The 13,229-nt window shown below is 36.6% G+C and overlaps 1 protein-coding gene across 1 annotated transcript in view; it reads left to right on the top strand.

Annotated features, from left to right (window-relative positions):
* The window catches only part of PIGN (phosphatidylinositol glycan anchor biosynthesis class N), a 93,861-nt gene that overhangs the window by 56,124 nt on the left and 24,508 nt on the right, over nt 1-13,229 (top strand). Inside the window, exons 21-25 of the mRNA XM_040985074.1 lie at nt 5,304-5,406; nt 8,852-8,954; nt 10,136-10,222; nt 11,916-11,971; nt 12,254-12,329. Of these exons, the coding sequence (XP_040841008.1) occupies nt 5,304-5,406; nt 8,852-8,954; nt 10,136-10,222; nt 11,916-11,971; nt 12,254-12,329 (425 nt within the window). The remainder of the gene's footprint in view (nt 1-5,303; nt 5,407-8,851; nt 8,955-10,135; nt 10,223-11,915; nt 11,972-12,253; nt 12,330-13,229) is intronic.

Here is a 13,229-nt window from a genome sequence, read left to right as displayed (position 1 = left end):
GTAACTAAAGCAAACACACTCAGTCATACATATTTAAGAATCTAGATTTTTCTTCCTGAGCAAGACAAAAATCAAGCTTTAATTAAGTCCAAGTTTTTCATTTCAAAAAAATACTTTGTTATAACTGAACATTATCTGACTTGCAATTGAATCTTTTTTCTATCTAGTTTTTGTTGTTCATCCTGTTGACAAGAAAAACTTATTTGAACAGAACTTCCCCTTAAAAAAGAAGATGAAGACGTAGGAATATTTTTTCTTAAATTGTACTTAAAGCTTTAGTAGAGGCTTAAATATGCAGCAACAGGAATAAAACATATATGTACTCAATTTGGGGGTTATTCATTTTACAAACTCTTTGGTCAATATGTAAGTGTAAGCTATTCTTGAGAAATAACTGATACCATTTTATGTACATGGACACTCCAAAAAGTTTGTGGAATGAACAGCGTTGTGGCCCAGTAGGTAAAGCAACCAACTCAGATACCAGCATCTCCTGTGGGTAATGGTTCATGTCCCACCTGCTCTACTTCCAATCAAGCTGCCTGCTAAAGCAACTGGGATAATTGCAGAAGTTGACCTGAGTTCTTGGGCTTCTGGCAGCCACATGGGAGACCTGGCTGAAGCTCCCAGCTTTAGTCTGGCCTAGGCTTGGTCTTTGTGGCCGTATGGGGTGTGCGCCAGAGAATGATAGATCTTTTTCTCTCTCTTTTGTTCTCTCTCTCCTTCTCTCTGTGTAACTCTGCCTTTCAAATTAAAAAAAAATCAGTCTTTAAAAAAATGAAAATGTTCATGGAAAATGGAAGTAAAATATACATTTACTTTGACACATAAAAATTGAAATCCACATATAATTTTTTCATAATACATTTTTCATAATAGTTCATTTTTCAAGAACTTCTTAAGACCTCCATGTGTATGTCTTTGTGTGTATAATATTTAATTTTCATTACACAGCTTCATTTCATTATGGGAATTCTACAGGCCTTCTTCCCTTTTTTATTATCTTAATGAAATTACATATTACATTCATCTGCATGAGCAGTATCAATAACTGCTGTTTCATATTGGAAATCTGTAGCGTGAATATGATGCTGTGGCATTGCCCTGTTCCCTGAGACTAATGAAGACGGATCAAGTCTCTGTTCTATTGGAGCTTATGTCTTGTGGGGACAGAAAGGAGCTAGCATTCCAGTCAGGTGACCACGACGACCTGTTGTATGTCATGTTTTCAAATCCATAGAAAAACCCAAAATTATGACTAGGAGATATAATATTGTAAGAAGTCTTTATGTTATGCTGAATAACTCTATCTGTAGCACACAGCAGCAGATAAACAATGTGCAGAAGATGACACATCAGAGATTAGATGCACGTAAATACCGCTGGTAGCCCGGCTGTAACACCACACATCCTCACTTCTTTGTAAGGCCGACTGGTTTCTAGCCCGCCAAGGAACAATCTACAGTGAAAGCTAAAATGAGGAATACAGACTTTGTGTACTTCTCATTAGATCTCATTTTTAAAACTTGTAGAAAGATCAAGATATAGAACATTGTAGGAATGACGAGAAACCAACTTTGACTTGCATACTTGACCTTTTCCCTATGGGTTTTAAGTATGTGGATAAATGTATGAAGTTTTTGAAACATTTTGTTGATTCAACATTTTTAACCTGTTTTGTCATTTTTTTTTTTGGTTGATTAAGTAAAATATGGCTTTTTCCTTTGTTTTTTAAGACGTTGACATTTTGAACAAGGTCAATTGCTGTGCCCTAACCCCACCTCACTCCCGTATCCAGACTGTTAATTTGTGTTTATTCGGTGTTTCCTTGTGTTTAAGTTGAGGTTATACCTAATCGAATTCTGTATCTGCTTAGATCAGATTTGGCCCTCCTTCCTGAGGTGAGTTTTGCATCCCCCATCAAAGTGTTGTTTGGCTTTTCCATTGTAGATTTAGTAGTTTGTCTTTTTCTCCTCATACAACTATTAATAAGCTATTGTAGGAAGCTACGTGCTCTATCTTAAGACCATCAAAAAGCATTCTCTTAAGATTGTACCTGGATTTGGTGTTCATTCATAATTCTTTCCTGATCCATTCTGTGAATGATGGCTACGAATCGATGGTTTTCTGCTTCCTGCTTGTATGCATCTTGTATACATCAGCAAGTCAGCATTCTACTCTAAAATTGTATCCTTCCTTCCTACTCATTCATTCACTTTCCTCTTTAAACTGATGTGGACTCACGAGTTCTTTTTCTCAAAAAATTTAAATTCATTATTGTTGGTAACTTCATGATCAAATTGTCCCAGGCTTATCACTTCTGCGTCATAATTTTTTGAGCACTAGTATTTTCTGACATTAATAAGGTATTTTAAGCCTACTTGTATCCTTCCTGCCTTAGTTGTAGAATCAGTTCATTATCTGAGTATCATGGCTCTTTTTAGTAAAGGAATAGTATTAGACATCAGCACTACAATTGCTTTGCATTGCAGTAAACATTTCTCATGTTAAAGAAAGTACATGCATTCCTGTTTTATTCTGATATCTTAGAAATGGATGTGGAATTTTGTCAGTTTTTCAGCATCTATGGAGCTAATGAGATTGTTCTAGCTGTCTTTGCTAAGATGGTGAGTAATAGTAAAAGGCTTCAGGTTGGCCCAACCACAGCCACCGCAGGCACTGGGGATTTCACCCCCATTTCCCTTGTCCTTAATCCTTTCCACCCTGGTCAACCCTGTAATTACCATCAAATAAATAAAAAATTAAAAAAAGAATTGGAATCTATTAAATTACTGTTTTCTGTAAATTAACTGTTTTCTATAAATTGGTTTTTTTTCCCTCCAGCACTTTTTGGAATCTTGTTTTTTGAATTTCAGTTGTTTCCATTCTCTCATTTTTCTTTTATTTGCTCAAGGTGTGGCTCCCCCTCTGAGCAGCACTACTGTGAATGCATTCCATAAACTCATTATTGTAATTCCGTACTTTAAATGTTTCTACTTTCACCTAAAGTTGCTTAAGGAGGTACTTTAATTTCCAGGTGGAAATACTTTTAATTAGTTAATGAATTTGTCTTTGACAGACGAGAGAGAGACAGACACAGACTCCCCAGTGTCTGCTGTGGCTGTGGTTGGGCCAAGCTGAAGCCAGAAGCTGGAAACTCAATCTAGAGCTTCCTCCTGGAGAGCGAAGGCCCAGTTATCTGAGCCATCATCTCCTGCCTGCTAGGATCTGTATCAACAGGAAGCTGGAAACAAAGGCTGGGCTCAAACCCAGCCAGTCGTTCCAGAATGAAGTACAGATATCCTAGCTTGCGTCTTACATGCCATGCCAAATGCCCATCCCTCATGTATCCGAGTGTTTATGATTTTTTAGCTTGTGGAAACTACTTATTTTTCTCTGTGCCATAGTGCATGTGATCAGCTTGGGGGAATGTTCTTTATATACTTGAGAAGTGTAATGTGTAACATACATCAGAAATGTCTCTTTTGTTACGAAGTTATGTTCTTTCCCATTCTTACTTGCTTTTTTTTTTTTTTGCACATTGTCCTCTCTTACATTGAAAGCACTGTGTTAGAGTGTACTGTCATCAGCAAGTTTCTATATATTTCTCTTTGTATTTGCTCTAATTTTGTCTTATATAGGCAACTGCTGTGTTGTTTAGAGGAAATACTTGTAACTGTTAAATCATCGTTGTGGAATGTGATTATTAACAATGTAAGGTGTCCTTAGCCTTGATTATTGTTTTTGATCCAAAGTGTACTTTGTTCAGTGTCAAAATTGCAACCTTGGGTTTCTTACTGCTTCCATTTGGCTGTTCTGTTGCTTTATTTTTAGCCTTTTTGAGTCACTGTATTTTATGTCTGACTTTTGTATTCAGCAGGGTTTTGCCCTACACACCAGATCTCCCACATGGGTAGCAGGGGACCAAGCACTTGGGCCATCTTTTGCCACTTTTCCCAAGTCATTAGCAGGGAGCTGACTCGGAAGTGGAGCAGCCAGGACTTGAACTGCTGGCATTTTGGATGCCAGAGTTGCATGATGCAACTTTATCCACTGTACTGTAATGCTAGTATATATTTTAAACAAAAACTTTTCTCCTGGGGATTGGTAGAACTCAGTACTAGGTAATACCTACCAAATGGTGTGAGACATAAAGCAGTCACCTCGTTTGTAAGGCATCAGTTTCTGCAGTAATCTCTTCCAGGCGCTGCCCTATAGGCGAGCTCCAACGAGTGTTTTACAAGCATGCTAGACCCCAATGGGTAATAGTTTATGAAACAGTTTCTAATTTAAAGGATTCTTACTTACCCTCCTCACCTTATCACTCCTCTAAATGATGAAAAGCAAAGCTAGGAAATATTTACATTTTCACAGAAGCAGTCTCACTTGAACTGTTTTAAAATAGTGATTATGTCTTATAAAATGAAAAGTTATTTCTTCCAGGTAAAATATGTGTCAAATAGTAGTATATTATTGGAACTTCACGTCTGAAGAAAGTCAGAAACTGTTCATCTAAGAGTATTAACACTGGGAGTATAATCTACATCGTTTTAAACCTTGCAGTGACTTGACTTTGAGTAAAAGTGTCTACATTTAGCTTAATGATAGTAGTAATGATAATAATAGCAGTTAGCAGTCACCTTAGCACCGTGGCAGGCAGTATTCTTGGGACTGTTTTACAGGAGAATTTATGTTTAATCCTCACAGTAACTAGTGTCTCTTTTCAGATAAGCAAACTTCTCAGATGGCATAGCAAACTGACCCCACAGCTAAAAACTAGTAAACATTTCCAGCCCGAATCACCATGCTCTAGAGACCCAAGGTTAGGAAGTGATGCACGTGCCCTCGCTCTGCATCTGCCCTTCCCCACTGCCGCCCCTGCAGGGGCTGGTTTCCTTACTCTGGGAGAAAAGATCACTTCACTTAATTAAGAGTGTACTTACCGCAGCGCTGGCGGCCAGTGAAGTCATTCTGCCCTAGTTCCACATTTTCCCAGTGACATAACAAGAATGGAGAGGGGATTAGGAAAAATCAGCTTCTGTTGAATAAGTGGCCTTTGAACTAATTGAAGAGAAGAGTGGCTGAATCATAATGTATTTAATTTCACTAGCAAATTAATGATTGATTTAGGAGGTAATATAGAATAATCTGGGCTGAATTGGGAAAAAAACCCAGTTATTTGAACTGAACTATAAAATGTAGTTTTAATTAAAAATGCTGATGTGGCCTTAGGTTATTGAAGGTTATGCAAACCCTGAGTGCCAGAACTGCACTAACAGACACCGTGCTTTGTTCCCTTGCAGCCTCTTCGTTGGTTGTGCCCCTGCTGAGTTCTCCAGTTCTCTTCCAGCGATTGTTGAGCATACTTCTTTCCCTGATGTCAACCTACCTGCTTCTAAGCACAGGGTATCAACTTTTTAAACATTTAATTTTATAGTACCAAATCTTAAACAATATCTCAACATTTTCTCTATTAACTTGTGGAAATGAAAAATGCCTATAAAACCTTGGGGATAAATTAAAATTGTTTTTTTATTCTGTATATGCTATTCATGAATGGTTGTAAAACATCTATTTTGTTTTTCTTACTTTTCTTATAATATTGCCTGTTGTCTGTCTGTCTATGTATCTTGAAGTTGCTGGAATTTCATTTTGTTACAATGTTGGAAAATTCTGAATCACTTTGGAAGAATTTCAGGTCTAAATTTCTGTTGCGTGTTTCATGCATTTTAAACTATACTTTGATTTATCCATTCTTTGAATGTAATATTTTTACTCTTGTATTATATTCCAAATATTTCTTTGATTCTTGGAACTTTCAGAATATTTTCACAGAATAAATAATTTTTATTTAAGATTTAAATTTTCTTACCAAAGACAAAACAAAAAAATGAAAAAGAAAGAAATCTAGTAGCTTGATATGATTCTCTCTTTCTCTCTCACTCTCTCCTTTCTTCTCTATCTTTCTCTCTATAATTGTGTCTTTCAAATAACTAAATCTTTTTTTAAAAAGAGGGTCAGAAATATATACTAGTACACAGTCTTAAAAATCAGTAGGCACTTTTCTTTGAACCTCCAAATTCTAAAGTAGTAAGCAAAGGATGTATAGTAGATTAAAAACTGTAAACATACCTAGAAATAGGTTTGTTTTGCTATGTTAGAAATGAGTGAAAAAAGGAAAGATAATAGAAGTTTCATTTTGAGTGAGAAAACTTTCATAGTGTGAAGTGAGCTAATCTTGTACCTTTTGTTGGAGATAAGTCTAATGATGTTTTAAGTGCTAACTTTTTAATAGTCACAGTAATACCAAAACGGAATTTTGTCAACATACTAATTTGGGGAAGTTTGAAACATTAAAGTTCATGCTAAAATTTGAATATTCATGCTGAATATAACCTTAATAATGAATTCATTAAGATATATATTATTCAACATTTGAAACAATGTAGCTTTGTAAAAACTTGAAAAGGATGTCTTGGAGCAGTGTAGTCTGCATTTCAGGGGTGTAGATTTTCAGTGTTAAATCAGTTTTGTAAAGCATAGTCCACCTTTTATGGCCCAGCATCACTATTTTAAACAACCTGGGGTACTCTATATAAATCAGTAGACAAGTTTACGGTATCTTTTTTTAATTGTATAGATTTGATAAGGGTTCGAAGAGTCAAGGACTGGAGGAAAGTGGGTGAGACCGCAGAGCCAGGTCTCACGAGGGTTGGTTATATTCCCGCTGAGCTTATCGTGACATTTGATTGATCTTTTGGTTTGTTAATTCAGATACCCAGACTTTATACAAAATATCGATTACATTAAGACCTAACATCCCAGAAGATTATTTAATTTGTTCATCCACATTTTACAAAATATATAATCTGTGAAAGAAAATGTAGCAATATTTGTAGGACTATGGAATCTATATAACTGGAAATTTTTTTTGAAAAATTATGATCCAGTTGCTCTAAATGCACATTTGCTGTCGTGATTCAGTTAGCCAGTGGGTACTTTTTTTTAATATATATCTCCCACGTACAGACATATAGAGAGGCCAATTACTGCATTACAAGCATGCAATATAGTTGTAAATTGCTGTAACAAAGGACCGTATTTTATTTTATAGTGTTATAAAATTACAGTGAAACAGGTAAGTTAGTGTGAGTTCAGTTATAAATTGTGAGATAGGAAGAATGACTAGAGAAAGTTTTTGAAGGGGAGCATTCAGTTGGTGCTGCTGAGGGCTCAGGGAGGCGAACCTGAAGTGTCAAGAATGGCCAGGACATAGGGATTCTAAATCTGGTTTTATTTTATTTTTTTAAGTCATTGTGAAATTAGTTTTACCAGGAAGTGTACGGGAGATTAAGCATTTACCAGCTCTGTTCCTGTTGATGTGCCAGAATGTTTTCTTTCAGTCTTAGCATTGTATCTGTTGTGTTAAAATAGAGTTAACCATGGCACATGTGCTGCTCTGTCCTTTTTTATAATATACTCACCATTAGAAATCATTAAAATTTTGTTTCTTCTGTTTTCTCATAGTCTCAGAAATTGTGCTATATTGCCACGGGGTTTAATAATTGGGAAACAAAGGGAAATAAGGGTTTCTTTAGTTTATTAACTTCTAATTCAGTCAGTAACTTATTGAGTAAATTCTGTTGGTAAGCTGGATCTGCATGCGTGAAATATCAACAGATTCTTTTCAAAGATTTTGTGAACTAGCAGGTGATGCACATAAGTAAACCGGTGATTTACGCAGAATAAATACCATCACACAGCACTTTGGCGTGAAAAACTGGAGCACTTTTTCCGAAATAGGGCAGCATTCGCCTTGGAAGAATGCATCAGCTCGTGATCATTTTTCCTTTGTTTTTGTGTCACATATATAGGGTCTATTCACATGCTTGGATTTTCTGAATCTCAGATACTGAGTGATTTAGAGGCACTTTCTCGACCCCCAAGTGCTCCTTTCTGCTCAGTCACTGGTGTTTTCGTTTTATTTTTGTGGTGGATCAGATGTTGCAGTCCAGCCTTCGAGTGTTTGGTGCTCGCTCCCCTATGGGAGTGTAGCTTCTCTGCTGATCACCCCTTCTGTAAATAGCGCACGCATGTCCAATGGGAATCATAGCACATATGGCTGATGATTTTGCCAAGGCAAATTCCTAAAAATGACATAATTTGGTTATAGCACTTGAGTATATTCACTGTTCTTCGTATGTAATATTAAATATCTCTTCAGAAGTATGTACTCCTAGATAGAGTATATTAGAGTTCCTTTTTTGTTGTATTCTTGTCAGCACTATTCTTATACATTGGCAAGTGCAATAAGTGAATTTGATATCTTACTATTGTTTTAATTTCCATAGGGATTATCTGTAGTGTCAAACTTTTTATGTGTTTATTAGCCCTTTTATTTTCTCATGAAAGATTTGTGTTCTTGCACTTTACCCATTTATTGGAAAACAAGTGATGTTAACAGATAGAAAGTAGGGGATACCAATCTAGCTGTTATTTGTGTATTAATAGTTTTACCTCAGTATTTTTTTTTTACTTTTGTTTTAAATGTTAGTTTCTCTTTTATATGTATCTGTCATTCACTTCATAAATGATTCGAAATACTCTGCTGTTTAAAACCTGTCGTTATCTTAAGATTTCCTGTCATAGCATTGGAATGAAAAGTTAAACGTTACTTGCCTTTCCTACTTCTTCTGGCAATCAGAAAATTTAAATTTTGTGATATTTTGACTTAGAAGTATTCTCAAAAATATTTTAAAGAGAGTTCATTAGAAATTCAAATTCATATTCATTTATTGTTTTTTTTTTTTTGTATTTCTATCTTTCCCTCCACCCCCACTCCCAACCTTAGGTACGAAGCTCTCTTCCCATTAGTATTGTCATGTTTGATGTTTGTCTGGATACACATGGAACAAGAGACACTACAGCAATCTGGTGTTTCATGTAAACAGAAGGTAGCTTGTCAAAATCATTGTTGCATTTCTTTGAGAGTATTAAAACAGTCTTTGTGCTATAAGGAAGGTGCACTGTTACTTCATGAAAAATTCTTTTTACTTAAAATTGAAGGGTTTAAAGACTCTTGACAAATTTTATTTGGCATTAATAATTAAGCCAAATTAATTTGCATGGAAATTTTTCATCACTTATCACAGAAACAGTTGTTCTGCTGTTTTTTAATTCTTATTTGGAAGGCAGAGAGCGATCATCCATGTAGCTGTTCAGTCACCAAGTGTTCACAACAGCCAAAGCCGGAGGCCCAGAACTGAAGAACAGGGACCCAGGTTCAGAGCCATCAGCTGCTGCCTCTCATGGTGCTAATTAGCAGGAAGCTGTGTCAGAAGCAGAGAACTGGAGCCACACGCTCTAGGATGGATTATGGGTGTCTCAAGGGCTGTCTAACCACTGTGCCACCTGCTTAAACTGGAAAACGCAATTTCATTGTTTTGTAGCAAGATGTAGTATGGATCTTAGTGATTACCTGAGGATTACATTTTTAAAAGCATCAATGTAAGTGAGGGAATATAGAGTGGAACAATGTCCTCTTATTTCCTCCTTCAGAAAGTTTTAATCAGACACGTGAATGTTGTGAGAATTCAGTTTATGAAACAGAACTTACAGTGACAGGTTCCCTGTGTTGTTCTCTTTCTGGCCATCCTCATTCAAAATGCTTATTCTTTCATCTTAGTGACTGTGTCCTAATCCAGATCTTAAACTGTTTCTCTGAAAATAGAATTAACAGAAGATTAAAGAAACAGAAGACCATTATATTTACTGTGTCTTTTAGTGTTAAGATCAGAATACTTCAGGGAATTGGGGCTTGGAAGGGGAAGAATTATACAGATTTAAAAGTGAGACATTTGCCTAAGAGCCCAGTTCTTAGTTTTACTGCACATAAACTAACACTACAATACTACTCAGTATCTTACTAGCAACATGTTTTCTCCCCAGCAGATTTTATTAAAGTAAGGAAGCGACGGGCAAAGACTTATCATTAGGGTGTTCTGTTTGATTTGATTTGGTGTGGTTAACACAGAATGTGTTTCAGGCACAGGAACCCAGCTGTTGTAAATTTGCCGGTGACTGTAAAAGTGGCCAATGGATGTTGTATATTAATATGTTTCTTATTATCTCCCAGGTCACCAATATGCAATTCTCCTACTCCATGGATATAACTCAGTTTCGACAGCTCTGCTTGGATGACATCCGTAGGGCCCTTTTCCTTGTATCCTTTCTTGGGATCTTTTTTTAAAGGAGCTGTAACTTCCCATTTAATGGAGTAAAAGGTTATGGAAGGTGTATCTGCTATCATTTCATAGTGCCACCACCCCAGAGCCACTTAACACCTATTTTTCAACCGTAGTCTGCATTAAAAAAAACAAAAAACTTTTTACATATAGAAAAGGATAAAGAATGATGTAAACAGGTGTGTGTGTGTCCCTACCATTCATCAACTAATATTTTATCAAATCTGCACACATTTGTGGTGCGACATTAGAACTAAACCTGAAGTCCCCTTCCGCTCCACCCCAGCCTAGTTCATCTCACCCTTAAAGGAATGTCTACTCTGAGTTTTTATCTTGTTATGTATATTTTGTACCTAGTTTATGTTACATAATAGCCAGCTCACAAAGGTTTTTGGGTCACAACAGAGGGAATATTTTGAAAGTTACTAGAAGTTTGAAAGGCAATAAATATTGTAGAATAAAGTTTCACTTTCTAAAACTGATTTAACCAGCTTCAAGAAATTTATAGGAACTGGTTCCTTTTGTCTTTATTTAGGTTGCGCAACTTGATGTTTTGATGTATTTACATGCTGTAAAATACCATCACAATCAAGCTAATTAACATATGCACATTGTCCAACATAGCTGCCGTTTTCTGTGTTCTTTTTTAAGTGATGAGAACACTTAAGATGAATTCTCTTGCCAGATTTCAAGTATATGATGTAGTATACTGCAATCACCACACTGTGCATGTGTTCTGCAAACCTCGTCACTTCTTTCCAACGTCACTCTCCCTGGCAGACTTCATTTCATGTCCTGCTGCCTCCCTGCATTCCCCATTTCCTTCTCTACCAGTTCAGATTTCCATGTCCCTGGCATGACTACTAAATCCCTAATTGGATTTCTTGCCCCCTGTTATTTGTCTGTCTAAATCAAATATCACAATTGCTACTATTTCTTGATTATGCCACTCTCCTAAAATTGTTGCCATGATAAAGATGAAGGCTTTATATTAATAATTGTCCACCAATCTTTAACTTCATATTTCCTCATTTCTCTCTCTGTACTTCAATAAAAACAGCCACCAAACTTCTGTCACATCTATTTACTGTTTCTCAAATCATTTTTTCCGGTGTCACTTTGCATCAAAATGTGTCCTGTACTTCTATATATCATTAAGATCTTAATCACTGTGCTCTGGTCTTAGTGTCTCACTCTGTCTCTGACATACACTAGACAATGTAAGTTGATTGGTTAGGTAGTTGGTTGAATGAATGTATGCATGAGTGTATTTAAGGACCAGTTCACTAACCCAAATGGTCCATTTTCACTGAAAGTTGCCATGATTCCTGCTTCCTTCTCAGTGGTTATCTACTGCGTGTCTGTGTAAAACTAAAGTGACCCACATTTGAGCAAGCCTTTTCAATGGGCTAGTCACTGTTTTAAATCCAACTTACTCATGTTAGAGAGTAGGAAAATAACCTTCCCCAAAATCAGTGACAGCCAAGTGACGGAGATCTCCCAGCACATTGCCCTATCAGTCTGGTTCTTTGAAAATGTATTCACAACCAGATATGATAAAAAGTTCATCTAAAATAACTCATGATGAATATTTAAGTAAGAAAGCAAATTTCCTTATGGTAAAAATGGAATTCGTGTGAATTCTTTTTCCATTTCCTTAACTCTATTTAGGTTTTCTTCTTAGTGACAGCATTTTTTGGAACTGGAAATATAGCCTCTATTAACAGGTAATTTTAAACAAAAATTACATCTTTATAAAGCAAAAAAACTAACATAAATTGGGATCGTCATACCTCTTATAGAGTTTATCGCTGATTCCTTTAGTTTGGGAATTGTTATATCCTAGTGGATACAATTTTATCTCATTCATTTTAGTAGTCTCATAGTATTCCTTGATAGAACACACACCTTTGCTTTAGTAGAAGCAGATTTCAGAGAGTTCATTGAAGCATCCTTTTAAATTTGTGGTGTGAATTCTGACTCCTTTTGCTTTGTGTTCCGATTGCCAGCTTTGATCTCGCCTCTGTCTACTGCTTTCTGACCGTGTTTAGTCCGTTCATGATGGGAGCCCTGATGATGTGGAAGGTCAGTTCTCTGTTTTACTACTTTTGTTAAGGTATTGATTGATTAAGATGATGAACTCATTGTGAAATCGAGATTCTATACCATGATGTGGCATTAAAAACTTTATTATATCTTTTTTTGTTCTTTTTGTGTGAGTGTGGCATTAAAATTATGGGAAGAGTTGGTGTTGATACTGCTGTTGAATGGGAGGTTGATTCCTTCAATCTGTGCCTCAAACTAGGATTAATTTTTTTTTGCTTTGGTCTTTAAAAAAATTGTTTACTTGGTTGTTTTTATTTTATTTGAAAGTGAGGGGGAAAGGGTTGTCATGCTCCTGCTGGTTGTCTGCCCAATGCAGGCAGTAGCTGAGGGCCGGCCAGGCCAGGCTGAAATAAGGAACCTAGAACGTGGGCTGGGTCCATCAGTGGGTGACGGGACCCGCCACCCGAGTCTTTACCTTCTGCCTTGTAAGGTGCGCACTAGTAGGAAGTTGAGATTGGAAGCAGAACCAGGACTTGAACCAGACCCTCCAACATGAGGTGGATGTCGCAAGCAGCAGCTTCGCCATAGTAGCAAGCTCTACTTGTTGCTCTACTTGTGGCCTCTTTTATCTCAGTAGAGTAAGGATTGCACGTTTGTTCCTGAAAATCCTACCCAGCACGATGAAAGCCCCAGGGAAGCTGTAACCTAAGCAGTGTTGCTGCTTAGCAGTCAGAGTTCCCTGAGCCTGTTAACATGTTGTCATCCTTTTTCATGATCTGTGTACCTGGAGTTAATACAGTCTCTCAACAAATACAAAGATACTTCCAAAAACTTGTTGAAAATGAAATTTGAAAATTTTTAAAATTCTTGCATAATCTTTTAATGCACCTTTACCATGACTTGAGCCTCGTGCGTCGCTGAGTGCTGTGCTCAGTTAAG

Source organism: Ochotona curzoniae, unplaced genomic scaffold (assembly GCF_017591425.1).
Source record: "Ochotona curzoniae isolate NIBS_2020 unplaced genomic scaffold, NIBS_Ocur_1.0 contig_43, whole genome shotgun sequence".
Lineage (NCBI taxonomy): Eukaryota > Metazoa > Chordata > Mammalia > Lagomorpha > Ochotonidae > Ochotona > Ochotona curzoniae.
Note: the sequence above shows the minus strand (reverse complement) of the source record. Positions and strands in the feature narration are given on the sequence as shown.